Source organism: Chelon labrosus (genome assembly GCF_963514085.1).
Source record: "Chelon labrosus genome assembly, chromosome: 10".
NCBI lineage: Eukaryota > Metazoa > Chordata > Actinopteri > Mugiliformes > Mugilidae > Chelon > Chelon labrosus.
The window spans coordinates 27,038,451-27,053,934 of NC_140360.1; the positions used below are offsets into that span (position 1 = coordinate 27,038,451).

A 15,484-nucleotide genomic window follows, 5' to 3' on the forward strand; every position below is an offset into this window, starting at 1 on the left:
GAATCTTGTATGCTTTTGATTTTTTGTTTTTACAAAGAAAGTCTAACCTTTGTAGATTTTTCTTAATTTACTTCTATAGTGTGCTTTTAAACTATTGCTGACCTGTTTTGGTCAGGAGTCATGCATATGTAGAAAATGAATTAATGAATAAAACTGTCCTTCTCCCATACAGCCACTGACCAAAATGTGTCACTGTACAGCAGGGGTCGGCAATTAAGTTTGGCCTCGGGCCAAATATTTTCCAAGCCATTACATGGCGGGCCACAACCAAAACAATGGCTAATATAATGAATTAATAGGGGAGGAGGGGTGATAATGAAAATGATAGGCGATCTTGAAATGACGGAGCAGACGCACTGAGACATTCAAGCGGGCTGATGTAGGTTAAATTTGTGGACTGACCATTGGGGGCGCTATTAATTATATGCCTGTTTGTTAAAAAAAAAAAAAAAAAAAAAAAAAAAAAAAACATTTCCACTTGTTGCTGTTAGCTGTCCGAAAAAATGGCACTATCAAAACATCGCAAGAGAAAAGTTGACAGCGAGAACAGGATCTTTCATGATGAATGGACAGAGAACTATGCCTTCATCCTCCCCAGTTTTGTTAATGCAAAGCCCACATGCCTGATCTGTAACGAGGGTGTCTCTGCATGCAAAGAGTACAATATTAGACGGCACCACGAAACGAAGCATGCTAATTTCAAGGTTGCATTCCCTCAGAAGACAGAGGCACGAAAGCGCAAAATCGAAGCCCTGAAAGGTGCTTATGCACACAGCAACAGGATCCTGGTGCGAGGCCTCACATCCCAACAGAAGGTAACTAGTGCATCTCTGAAAGCGTCCTGGGTGCTCGCAAAGCACGCCAAGCCATTCACTGACGCAGAGGTCTTCAAGGAGATGATGGTGACAGTTTTGGAGGAACTTGATACCAACAAGTCGATGGATGATGTGATCGCGTCAGTGAAACAGATGTCGCTCTCTGCGAGGTCCGCTGCCCGCCGCATAGAAGCGCTGTCTGATGCGGTGCAGGGTGCAATTGTCGACGGTGTCAGTCACGCAAACTACTTTTCCTTAGCCATTGATGAGAGCACTGACAACACAGATGTAGCCCAGTTGTGCGTTTATGTGAGATACTTTGATGAGAAGGATTTCAAGGAAGAGCTGCTGTCTCTAATTCCATTAGAAGGGCACACCACTGGAGATGCTATATTTGCGAAACTGGAAGAGTTGTTTCAGTTGCATTCATTATCATTTGAGAGGGTTAACCTAATCGTGACAGACGGGGCTCCTGCTATGGTGGGAAAGCACAGAGGTCTGGTGAGCAGGCTGAAAGAACTCGCCCCCCAAATGCACGGGCTGCACTGCCTCATCCACCAAAGTGTCCTCTGTGCCAGACTGAATGGCGAGCTAAAGAATGTTATGGACAAAGTGATGAAAGTCATTAATTTTGTCAGAGGTACATCAAGCACCCAGCATAGGCTTTTCCGACAACTTGTGGCTGAGTCAGCAGATGCCGCCCACGATGACTTGCTGCTTCACAATGATGTGCGCTGGTTAAGCAAGGGGAAAGCACTGGATCGCTTCTGTGCGCTACTGAATGAGATCAAAGCGTTCCTTGGAATGAGCAAGAGCAAGGCAGCAGCTGACCATCTTATCCTGCTGGAAGATGAAAAGTTCATGTCCAATGTAGCGTTTTTATCTGACATATTTGGCCACCTAAACCTGCTTAACCTTCAGCTACAGGGGAGAGACAAAACCATCGTGGACATGGTTGAAAAACTGGAGTCATTCACGAGGAAGCTTGAGATACTTGAGGCAGACATATCTGCCGGCAGGCTCCTACATTTCAGCACACTGAAGAAGACAGCAGGAGAAGTGACGGAGCTGATGGTTGACTTCATCAAGAGGCTACGAGCCAACTTCACTTCTCGGTTTGATGACTACTCCATCCCAAAAGACATCATTGACTTTATACGTGACCCTGCAGTAAAACCAGCCGACAACTTCTCTTCCCTGGCCAAAGAAATTATCCCCTCTTTAGATCAGGCTGCGCTGGAAATGGAAATTATTGACTTCCAAACCACCTCAGTTGTGCGAGATGCGCTCAGAAGTGCGGAGTCCGTGAGTGCCTTTTGGATTGGCCTACTATGCTCCGAGGAATACAGCAACCTCAAGAAAGTCGCACTTTACATTCTGACAATGTTCCCTTCCACCTACGTATGTGAGTCGTCCTTCTCAGCTATGAATGCAATAAAAACGCACGAGAGGAATAGACTGACTCACCAAAATCTCGAGAACTGCCTGAGGATTAAAGTGACGTCTATTTCACCAGATATCCAGAAAATAGTGGCCAGCGGGAGATGCCACTTTTCACACTAGGTGAGTAATCTAAACCAGCTATTGTGTCTAAAATCTGAACTGTAGCCTATTTTTAATGAATGTCTCGTTGTAGGCTAGGCATAATTCAGGCCTACAGTAAATGTAGCACGTCTGCTCTGTCGTTTCAGGGGCCGAGCACTCCAGCCCATGGTCGAGTGGATTCAGATTTTTTGCTCTGATTTGCTCCGATTTGACAGTGCAATGCATTGTTATAAGTTTACATTTTTGGTGCCACCACAGTCATAGAAAGGCCTAGCCTAAATAACACGCACGCTACGTTTGAAATTCGTGTTTTACTTTTCACAGTTCTATGTACGTAAATGCCTATGTTTGATGTCTGGCTTGTTTGAAGAAAGTCGTGTTTTAATTTTCACAATAATATGAAGCCTGTCCGTTGTTTGAATGACAACTTGTGTTTTAGAGACGAGTTTGGAGTTTCAGCACCAGGCACTGTCCACTGACTTCATTTGTTTTTGCATGTTGAGCGTTCGCGCTGCACCTCGCTGATGTGCGTATTCACTCTCGTATCCAGTTAAACAAATACGCATTTAGATTGAGGAAATTTTTCTGTTCTGGAAAATGAAGTTTCCAAATAAAGAGCATTTTTGAGACTGGCAGTCCAATTTTTAAAAAGTATATTTTATATTTTTATTTTCTTTCTCTAGTTCAAACAATCTCACGGGCCAGATGTCTTTGCTTGCGGGCCACATCTGGCCCGCGGGCCGCCTATTGCCGACCTATGCTGTACAGTATATATACTTAATACATGTATTCAAATTTTTCAAATTGCCACACATACAAGATGCTTCACAGAGCCCATAGCCTGAAAACCTCAGAGCAAGTACAAATGTGATGATACAGAACCCTTGAGCAGAACCCAGCTCATATGGTGGAGCCCATCAGGGAGGTGGAACCGCCTAATGCCAGCCAGGTAGAGACAGAAAAAAAGAGAGAAGAGAGAATGTAGGAGGAACGAGATAAACACACATCTGTCATAGATACATACATCTGACTAAAGCGTACATGTAGAATCTGATGGTGATGGTGATGATGACAGCTTGATAATGAATATAAATAATTCTGTTAGTGACAGCAGTTGTTCTATCACAGGTGAGTTAGCTGCTTTAATGATTGAGTATAAGATGTATCATAGGCAGGTTGGAGAATGATCAGCTAGGAGTGGATCACTGCAGGCCATGAAGACTGGACAGGTTGATGAGAGCACGGCAACAGATGTAGTACGGAGCTCCACACGCCAGAAACACACAATTCCAGACCAGAGATACTCACAAGAAGATGGAGGAGGAGGGAAGGGGAGATGGATAGAGGGAAAGGAAGGAAGTCATACCTGCATCTAGATAAGGCATACTGCATATTTCACATACATATATATATATATATATTAGGGCCGGGACTTTAACGCGTTAATTAAGATTAATTAATTACACAGAAATAACGCGTTAATTTTTTTTAACGCGTTTTAATCACACTTATTTTTGCACCGCGGAACGTTTCTCACTGGATGAGTTTCGGCGGACCGATTATACTGGAGCACCAACTAGCGTTCATTACCAGTGTCCTCAACCATAGACATATATACATATACATATGTATATATATGTATATATGTCTATGTCCTCAACAAGCAGCGGGTGCTCGTGCTCCCGTCCCAAAGCACTCACAGGCGGTCAGTCTCACAGTAGCCCCGCCCCCGCGCAGCAGCGGTCAGAGCAGAGAGGGAGAACCACGCCACCGCGTCCAGACTGCAAACGAATGACGCATGCGCAAAGCTGCCGCTGATCGCGCCCTGGTTTACAGAGCGGGATGTAAATGTTTCTTCACTGTCACACTAAAATAAATAATAAAATAATAATCCATTTAGATTGTTAATTTTGTCAAGTAAAAACCGTTTGTACAAAAAATGTTAAAAATATTCTAGTTATGGCAAAAAATGCTCATGTTCTTCTGTGCCTGTGACTTGTAGGCTAGAAACTAAACCAAACTTAAGAAAACTTTAAAAAAAAAAAAAAAACTTAAGTTACTGTGCCAGAGTGTCTCTTTAGAGTCATTTTGCCAATACCAAGCCCGGATAAAGGAGGCGCGTTAATAATACAGCGTCCATCACAATTACATCCAAAAGGTAAATTATGCAAATTAGCCGATGACGTCATTTAGCGACTTCTAGCGACTTTTAGGACAGCCAATAGCTACTTTCCTTTCCTGAGGAGTTGGCAACACTGTTCATTACTTCAGACAACAACAAACCACAGTGAACATGAAAGAAGAAGCTGATGAGACCGCTTTGGTTGGCCCCGTGGATGGGAAATTTAGTCATTATTCAATGGTATACTAAAAATCCATATGAAAAAAATTACTTCTCACTGTTCTCAGGTCAAATATTTATATGCGATTAAAATGCGATTAATTTCGATTAATTAATTACAAAGCCTCTAATTAATTAGATTAATTTTTTTAATCGAGTCCCGGCCCTAATATATATATATGACACACACATGATGATGGTGGGATGTAGTAATTTCATAGTTCACATCAAAGGGGAAAACACGTATTTGTTGTATTTGGTTGTGTGCTCCTATTGATCATCAATACATTGACTGGTGTGCATGGGCCATGTAGTACTCTGTCACCTTCAAGTGTTGACAATGTGCACTAAGCAGCTTCATTAAATAATGACTAAATATGCACAGTGTTTTGTTATCGCACAGAGCCCCTCTCCAAAGACAATGCCATAAGACTGGGTAATTATGTAGGATATTAGGACAGAATATTTTCTTAATAATTAATAATCAAATAAAGTCATGGGGGTTAGGGGAGCCTGTTTTCTTGTGGGGTGATCCAGCCTTGAGCAAACCCACCCTCACGCTCTCTCGTAATTTTCTATCAGGGCTGTCTGATTTCCCCCTTGTGTTCCAGCAGCTCCAGTGTTGTAATTTACATTTTTCGCGTACCCCTTTCCTCTCAGCCTGCCTGCGTTGTCAACTTTTGCTACAGTTAGCAATTTCCTGTATTTCCCAGAATGGCTTTTAACAGCCTCCCACAAAAAGGTTCTCGGTGCTGTAAACATGTAGGTGGAGAGAGCGGCGGCAGCAGTGCGGCGAGCCTGAGATAAACCGAGAGAGAAGCGGAGAGGAGGGAACAATGCCACGGAGCTGTTTAACACTGGCACAACATGTAGAGTCTAGAAAGAAGCCCCGCCTGTTGTGTTAGGGTCAGGGTTTGGAACTGAGGATGCTAAACTATTAAAAATAAAATACTCTTGAATTGTGCATCTCCATATTTGGCTGTTTAGCAAATAGTGACATCAATTTCTACTTCCTTAAAGAAGGTATAACAATCTAAAATACTTTAACGGACTTGTTGACAGTCTGTAAAAAACATCTTAAACACTATGGCAACGCGAAAAAACCTAGAAATGAAAGTTTAATTGTCTCAAACACAGATGCCACTGAGAGCTCTGTCCCCAGCTGCAACCAATCACTGCATCACACACACTGCTGGATACTGTCAGTGGGTCACGGGGTTAATGATTTTGTGCTTTGTCAAATCAGATTTATTATCTGAGCATGGATTAATTTGTCAGTATTGTGTGGTCCATTAAGGCACTACCAAGCAAAGCCTTAATTAGAACGACGTAATTGCAGTGATTACTACCCTCCTCTTGAGGCCTCGTCAATGGGTGGAGGCGCAGGAATCGCCACCAACTTTTGGGAGTGAAGCGAGTTAAGTGCGGAGCTCGGAGAAGTCACAGACTGCGACAGCACGTGGAGCCTCGCACTCCTTGTGTTTCCTCCAAGATGTGATTTCATTAATCTCTTTGGATAGCCTGAACAGAATTACTGAGTGATTGCTCAAGTGTTGTTCACACAGATAATGTTCTGTGTGGAAAAGCACAACAAATTAAATTATCCCTACTGAGGGAGTATTGTATTGGAGGGCTGGAAGCGAGTGCTGCTACAATCTCTTGGAGGAGGCAACAAAAACAACCCCAAAAACACAGTCGGCTCTGCAGGCAGCACGAGTGCTTGTTTGTCTGTGACACTGATATGCATGCGCAATCAGATGAAATGAAAGACTGGAAGGCTGCGTTTGGACTGGAGGGCAGAGCTGAGATATAGCAGCCAGTAGCACATTACCTTATCTCAACCTCTGCTCAGCATTGTCTTTACGTGGGCTGTTCCCATATGGTAATTATTTTCTGCTCTATCATTCTGCAGGTGAAGCAAGCTGTGCTGCTGCTAAAGAGACAATCTCAAACATTTCAGCTTTTGTGGTGGAAGCAGCGACTGTGGTTTAGGAATGCGGAGGACAGCAAACCCAACTATTGTCATTTAAACAAAGAAGTCAGACAACAGTTAGCTTTTTTACCATAAATATTTGAGCAACCGTTATCGGCTTCTAAGCTCCACACGGCATGAATCTGTGAACAGCAGGATACAGTGAGAGGAGTCGGAGGTGTGCAGCCTGTCGCCGGCAGCTCTCCATCTAACAGATCACTGTGGCTGCTCCTTTTTGTTCCAATACTCCCTGAAATATTTCAAGCTGATCTGTCAAAATGACAAAAATGAGTGATCCAGTGTTCTGTCAGTTAAAGACTTTTAATGTGAAACTGCAGCAGTAGGAAATATTCAGTTCAATCTCTGAACTCATCTGCTATTATCTGGTTCAAATTTAGCATTCTTCATCCACATAACTGTTTATTATTACATATGCAGTAACTTAATGTCTAAATATACATTTATCTAAATGAAAATCCTCTTTCCCTTTTAATTTCTTTGTCTTTTTAGTCATCATATTGTGTAACTGAAACAGAGAAAAAAATACCTCAGGCATGCAACTGAACAGTCTCCCAAACACTCATATCATTTCAGACAAATTCAACTCCACAGTGCTCACATGACTTTTATGAGTATATCATTGTTACTCTTCAGCCCACCACCCCATATAGACTGCTCACACAATTTGCAGATATTTGTCATGGCATGATCAGTTCTCAATGGAGCTACTCCAGACCAACTTTCCCGCACAAAAATTTAGTGTGCGGGGGAAGCGCAGGCTGGCTTCAGGGTAACATGACACTGCTATTCATACTGACCCAGTCCCAGACAGACAATATGTAAATCCTATATCTGTAGTGGTACTGTACTGTACTGAACAAAATTAAGTGATTCATTAATTTATATTAAACAATCTACTTGTTTGATTTTTTTTTCAAGCCTACTTTGATACAACGTAAATTTAAGTTTGCAGCTCGACAGCTACAGTTAAATTGTAGAGATGTGTTATATTTAATGTCATCTATCTGATTCCACAATTACCCAATATTCGCTCATAAAATAAATGTTTATTAATTCTTGAGCTAATTCTAATTCTCTGGAAAATACATGTATTTTGTATTGATTATGTTTTGGTTTTAAACATTGTGTCATTTAAATTAGCACGAATATGTCACTTAACAGTTGCTTCCAGTTTCCTGTCACATCTTCAGCATAATGCTCTTATAGAGGAACGCCATATTTCTCACTTGTCATGCAAGGAACATGTGCATAACATTTTACCCTTGGAAAATACACATCTCCCTCAAGCAATATATTGACTGTGACTTTTATGTGCCACAGACAAAGGGCTGTGCTCATGTGCTCATTTTTGATCATCTAGAAGCAGGCTAGAGCAGTGGGTTGCTTTATTCAGCTTGACCAATCTGGACGTGTTTCTTCATTTTGAAGTGAGAGCAGCTAGTCTTTAGCTTGACTCTCGCCTTGTGTGGGATACATATTGATTCTGGCCTTTTGAAGCCATCCATCTTCCACCAATGGGCTCGGTCGGCCCAGCTTCCAAGCTTGCTTCTTGTATTTAAGTAGGTGACAGCAATCACATGATATATAACTAATCGATTGTGGATAGCGTTATGGAATATAATTCATGGATTGAGTGCAGCCAACATTTACATAGCTATAATTAACCGGGCTTATTGGTAGATAGGAGGCTCAGGATCCCCAGAGATAAGATGGATGGAGATGGATGTGTGTGGGTGGTGCAGGGTGGATGGAGCGCAGGGAGGTCGGGCTTATCCTCGGTGAAAACACGTCAGTTACATTTAATTGACAAGCTGCATGTTTGAGTGCGGTCTTGCCGTTGCTCTCCCTCCAGATGTGCCGTCATGTGTTTTTCTCTTAATGTGAAGACTACTTTTAATTTTTGATCCTTGGAGCTAGGACAAGACATAAATTTGAGATTCTCTAGTTACTAATTACTAATAAGATGTATGATTACAGTACCCCTGTGAGGTCTTTGTCCACATTGTGGTTCTGCAGGAAAGCACTGATCAAAATATTGCTTATCCTGCATGAGGTCTGTGAGGGCACATGAAGCACACACGGGCACACCACCAGCACAAAGGTGATACATATTTCATTGGATCAATGCAGACTGCAATTATGCATATTGACAGCTGTTGTAAGATACTGTAAAACCAGCAATGCACCAATAAAAGAGAAGCAGAGTTAACACCATCCAAGAAACAACATTTAGAAAGGCTTTGCACATGTTTTAAGAGGAAGGTTAAGGTAAGTTTAGTGTATTTGGAGTCAGTGTTCAGTTTATTTAAAAAATTTTCGTAAAACCTGGAGGCTAAAGATGGGAGCTAGAGAATTAATGCAAACACTGGAAAATCCTTCAGAGTATGGGAATGTGTGTGGAAAAAAACAAGTGTGCTTAATCGCTGAGAGCTTGTCTCGGGTTGCTTTATAGCTGCAACAGCTCAAATGAGGCTAAGTGCAGTTGAATGTAAACTGAATGTGGACATCTGTTAACAGATCATTTTAAGTAATATTCTTTTTAACAGAGGGGCAGCCCAACAAGCTGTAAATACAACACTGACACATTAGCATCCTATAAAGGTAATGCAACAAATATGGTCAAAAACAGGGGCCTTCGTTAGATACAGAGCAACATTATCATGTGGAGCTTTTCCTGCACACTTGAATGATGTAAATCTAGTGTTTATTGGATCTTTTTTTTTGCTAATAAAATAGTTATGTTACGCCAGCATGTAGTCTCATATGCTGGCAGTTCCTTGGGTGCAGTTTGTGCGGTGTAGGTTTCTTGCTTGAGCCGTAGCAAAGAACATAGAAGGGATTTGAACCAGTGACCTTACGTTCAAATCTCCCTGCCTTATAAGAGCTGATGACAACTCCAGTGCAAGTCTAAAAACTGTACTGAGCCGGTACAAAAACCTTTCTTGGCAGAGGGTCCCGCACACAATGTTCCTCTTAAAGCCAGTGAATGTCTAGTAAAGCCGATCCACAGAGAGAACTCGCTGTGTTTTTTGGTTTGAATGGCAGCTCTCTCCAGAACGCAGGATCAACGTGTTGCCTGCTGGTTCATGATTAGCTACTGCAAAGCTTGATTGTATTATAGCCATTAGTCATAGTCAATGAATTTGGTCAGGCCACAGTATATACTTCATGCCCGGTGCTGAAGGAGCTATTCGTCTTTGCTGGATTCTTTCAGTCTTTCAGCAGCTACAAGTCAGTCATTACGGTTTACAGTCAAACTGCAGTAATGGAATCATAGACACGCTCTCTTATAAGGCCTGCTCACACAAGACACTCTCAGAGCTGGAATCCCTCGTGCAGTAGGCCTTACTCTGCATTGTGTTGATTAATATAATCATATAATACAAATGTCCATGTAATTTCAGAAAAACAAAGCACAGAGTCTCTGTGTGCTTTGAACATGAGCGGAGTCACAATATGTCCCACATTAGCCAGCGTGGTTGCAACAGTACCCGCTGAGGCTGCAAATTACACAGAAGCCACACATGCATTAAATGAAATAATATTTTAATGCTAAATCATAACACATGCACTAGATATTGACCTCTGACAGACGAGGAATGAGTGAGTTCTAAGAGCACACTGATCTTAGAAGTCTGGCTTTACATGGTGAATACAATATCAAGCAAACTTACATTTCAGAGAAGAATGAACATGTATTTAACATAACATCCAATAGATGTTCTTCCTGTTAAAATTAAGGAGCATTCTCTTACAGTATTTTCTTCCATAAAATGTTTTCATATTGCAACAATACGACCAACAGGCAGAAAATATTTAATGAAGCAGCTAAAAGTGTTTTTGAACACCCAACAGTGTTCGGTTCACAGGCTTATGGCACATAATTGAAGAATGCCCCACAGAAATGCCTGTGTTTGATATAATGACTTAGTGTGTAGGAGACAGGCATGGGTGCAAATGTGTATTTTCTCCACATTATTGCCTTTCAATGATAACATGATGATGTTTTTATCAGAAACAACCCACTGAGAAGCTGATCACATCATCAAGTGTTTCTGGTGTGAATTGAGCCAAGTTACAGGTCTGACACAACCTTTGTTTTAACTTCTGTTCCCTTCAACTAATGGGGAGCGATGCTCTGATGTGTGTTATGTCAGCTTGTCTGCCGCTTGCCTTCTGCATGGCGTTCGCCTGGGAAAGACCAAACAGCAATCTACAAAAGCATACTGTGGCAAACTGTCAGGGTTGAAGCTTGTCCTGCTATCCTCCGCTCTGTATCAAAAAGCTTCACGTCTCTCTTTGATGTGCCGGCACCTTGGTGCTGCTGGGTATGATGGTCCCAGCTTTTCTTTGCATTCATTCCCTGTCTGTCCAGCTGACATCAGTCAAGAGTCTGCATAAATGATGCTCTCCAGTTGGCATGAAACGGTTTTGTCACTGAAGAAGGACACTCAGCACTGCAAAACTGCAGGTGGGTGTGGGTGTTTTGGAGACAAGCATACAGAGTGACAAAAGAATGTCCAGATGTTTATTTGATGGCTTGTACAAAATAACTTTTTCAAAGTGTCTTTGAAGTGTCTCCAACTTCACACCTTTTATATCTTTACAGAACTCATTTTCAGAAGGTGTCATTTACCTGATAATTCATATATTCTAGATCTCTGTTATGCTGCAAAGCTCCAGGTAAATGTTTTTGGTATGAATGTACAGTGGCAATGGCTAGCATTACAGTATCATATATGGTACCACATATCTATCTATTTAGAAAAGCAGATTATGCCACACTTTTTCCTTTTTGTCATCACCAACTGCAGCAGGTTGGTGAAGCACAAAGGAATAGAGATCAATATATCCTGAATTTTACAGGTTACTCACACGAGGCAGTTCAGCCCTTTTTGACCGCAAGAGTCCAGTGACCTGTGTGATTGTCCCGTTCCGACGCGGCCCCTCTTGAAGAGGTGGGCCTGGACACCTCTCCAATTGGATTTGGTACGCAACTAGTGACGTTGCTAACCATACTCTGAGAAACCCCCCCAATGCAAGGCTATTAGGCACTAATATTTTATTGTAGACGGACGACATCCTCAGATTTTCCTATTTAAACCCACTCCCCACCAGTCTTTTAGAACTGAAGAAGTTAAATAATCTGATAAATGGCGAAACAGCTTCAAGAAACTCTTGGTTTTTGGCTCCACCATGTCCTGGATGACTGGGAACCTTCACAGACTTTAAATCAGATATTTAAAAGGAATGACATCACTGGCTGCTCTTAGAGTAGAGACTTCACTGCAGTGATTTCAACAGTGCAGCAGGGGCAGTATGAAATCTTTCATGCATATGCATTGTCTGTGCTGGTTCTCAGTCATCCAGGTCATACCCAGGTATACCCAGGTATACCCAAAAAACATTTAAGAGAGGCAATTGGACTTTTTTTGAGAAAAACTGTATAATGAAAAGTATATAAAGTATAATGACCAATTGATTGATGATAACACATGAGCAGGTCATTTTTGCTGTAATATATTTTCCTGTGGGCGGCACAGTGGCGTGGTGGTTAGCACTGATGCCTTACAGCAAGAGGTTTCAAGTTTGCGAGTGTGAATGGTTGTCTGATGACAGGTGGGATATGCTCCAGCCCTTCACAGGACACGCGGTTACAGAAGATGAATGAATGAATGTTTTCCTGTTCATGTATTGTTGTATTCTACCACATCTGAAGCTCACGGTAGAATACAATGACTTCAACCAAAATAACCAAGATGATATCGCACAACACTCAACGAGGTGCTCCTCACACACCACACGGCTGAATCAGTTGTAAAGAATTTTTCTACTTCTTTTAGTTCAATGCCATTCATCCCCTTATTTCACCTAATCAATAGGTGCTGTGCGGGCAGCGCCACAGTAAGCAGTGGCCATCCATCATGATGCTGGCTAGTTAGTTTCAACTGAAGGAATTCACCAACATGGCAGCTAGGTAAAATTAGTTAAATCTTGAGTCACTGATAAACTTTGATGAAGTTTATCAGAAGTTGGTCTTCACGATAAAATGATGCACCTCTTAAAATTGTTATTGTCATTGCCTGACTAAAACAAAACAACTTAAAAGATATGAGACAAAATGAGGAGACAGCTGATGGAAATGAGAGAGGAAGAACAGGTAGTGCACACTGTGATTACCTGATCACATTCAAACAATGTAAGCCTAATTACTTCTTGGAATATAGCCTAAAGGTGCTATTTAATAACACAACCACATACTGTCATTAAGATTGTTGTACAATTATTGTATGATATGCATTTTGATTAGCTTACGTTGTTTTGTCAAATTATATTTTTCAAATGTGAATACAAAAGGCCAGCTCTACAGCGGCCCATATTGTTTATTAGGTATGCTAGAGACAAATGCATTTTAATATAATAGTTCTACATTAAATCTTAGCTTCATGGCTGCTATAATGTTCAGTTTGTGCACAGGAAAGGTAGTAATTCAACTGTATGATCATTTTGGAGGATGTCTGTTACCCATTGACTAAAATGGGGTTATCAAAATAATGAAAACATGTACATTCAGCACAATGTAATTCAACAGTAACACAAACCACAGCTGAATCAACAGCTCTCTCAGTTGATTTAAACAAATGCTGAATACCATAACCTTCACGAGCCTGCATTTGTTTGGTGCACTGTGTGTACTTAATGAACTGAAAAGGGAAAAGTAACACATCAGGGGAAACAGGCTGAAACTGCAAAAATGCAACATATACAAAACCATGAACAGTAAATAGGGAAAATTCAAAAGAAGAACATACTACAAATGTCTGCAGCAGAACATGACTGTACGGATATACTCGACTAACTACTGTAGTCTAATACTTCCCTCCGTATGGGGGGTTTTAACTGGGAAACAGTGCAACACTCAGGCCGACGTCCGATTACTTTTTCACGTGTTTAATTGCACGAGTATGGCTACATCATACAGACATGCTAATTAGCACTTTTCTTTAGTAAACGTGTCGTTTGCCAGGTAATCAACTGAAATGACATAAATAAAACAAAACACAGTATTAACGACACAGGCATATTAACAACCGTATAATGCACAATCATAACATATTTATGCTGAAAACATACGTTGCAAACATTTTTGAATACACAACTCACCAGCTCAGCTTCACCAGTTAAAACAACGACATCCATAAAAAAGTAGATCCGGCAGGTAAAAGCATCCGCCCAAATACACCAACAGGTGGAACTGCAACCACTAGATGTCGCTATACATTACACCAAGTGCGGGTAAACTCCGCAATGACTGTTATACTGAGGTACTACTTTCATTTTGAAACAATAAAAACAAATGCCAGCTGCAGATTGGCGTAATAGGGATTCTGGGATGTGAATTATGGACAGTCCAGAATTCTGAGAACATATTCATTAATCTGTCCAGAATCTGAAATGTTTTAACAATTTATAAGCATTTGACAGCAGAGTTACTTCTGATTTGCAAAGTGACAAGAGAAAATATTCTTCACTTTTCGAGGTCAGCAATCAAACTGAAGCTAATTAGTGCCATCGTCCATGTTACCTTCTCTGTACAAAAGGTCATCAGAGTCCCTTGTGTCTTGTGTCCTTTCATTTAAAGCGGTATTCAGGAGACACTCAGGACAGTTTGATCGATTCATCAGAGGCTTGTTCAGGTAAATCAGCTTTCAGCCATTGTTCACCTGTATTAAATACAAGCTGTGACTCTCTCAGACCATTACTTAAAGTAGCATTATGATAATGACAAACATTAAAACTAAGTGGCAGTGTGTGAGGAAGTGCCAACTACCTCACTGTTTACCGTTTATAATTTTAATTTATCTGATTTGCTATGTTGGATGATACGGATAGAGCATGGACATCTTAGTTAAATGTTTTCTTAAAATAACTGAAATAAAGAATAGTTAGCAAGACAGACAATGTGGTTTGTCACCTGGTTCCAGTCCTTTGTGCTTCTGGTCATGGGCATAAAGAGGAAGCACGCCTCTATAGCTACCCTTTTATGGAAAGTAAAAGGAGGCGGGTATCGTTTTGATTGGAAGATAAAATGGGTGGAAATTTTTCAATTAATTAAGTCAAATTGTTCATATTGTACCTTTCGTTGATTAGAGCTGAATGTACTGTATTTTTTTTGTTTATATTGCAGAGTTTAATATGTATTTGTTGGGACAAACAAGTCAAGGAAGTTATGGTTTTATTGTTAATCATGTCCGTCCTCCCTTCACAGATCTACTCTGATAGGCTGATTTGAACTGGAGAGAAGACCTATCAGAGTATATATAGGCTGAGAATGGTTTTTAGTTGGGTTAGTTTTTTTTGTATGCTATGGGAAGAGCAGCACCCCATTTGTCTTTGTTAAACGACTGCCTTTGTTTGAAATATGGAGAATAAAAGTCATCCTGTTTTTCTGCACACCTCCTGGCGAGCGTGATGTGTTTGTGGTCCTGCATCTCTCTTTACAACAAATGGTGTCAGAAGTGGGATTTCATATGCCTGTGAAGAGTCAGCGGCAGAACCCAGAGTAAATGAAAGGTGTAGGACGTGGAAGAGCTCGTTCGGCAAGAAAAGCCACCCTGGCAGACATGGAGGAAAAGACAATGGACTTTGTGCCACCACCAGATGGGGCCACAGTTGCTGAAGGGGGAGAAGAGCCAGTGGTACGACCTAAGGTGGCTATGGTCAGTGGTGACAGTCAAGAGCTCTCTGAACAACATTTTTTTGAAGAAATGAGAGAGTTTATGCGTCGAT

The 15,484-nt window shown here is 41.2% G+C and overlaps 1 protein-coding gene across 1 annotated transcript; it reads left to right on the forward strand.

Annotated features, from left to right (window-relative positions):
- Positions 1–503: 503 nt before the first annotated feature.
- LOC311494167 (SCAN domain-containing protein 3-like) lies at positions 504–2,378 on the forward strand (the record flags this gene model as incomplete). The annotated part of the gene is made up of 1 exon (XM_084553077.1): positions 504–2,378. One exon carries the CDS (start codon positions 504–506, stop codon positions 2,376–2,378), a length of 1,875 nt encoding a protein of 624 aa, XP_084409203.1.
- Positions 2,379–15,484: the final 13,106 nt, after the last annotated feature.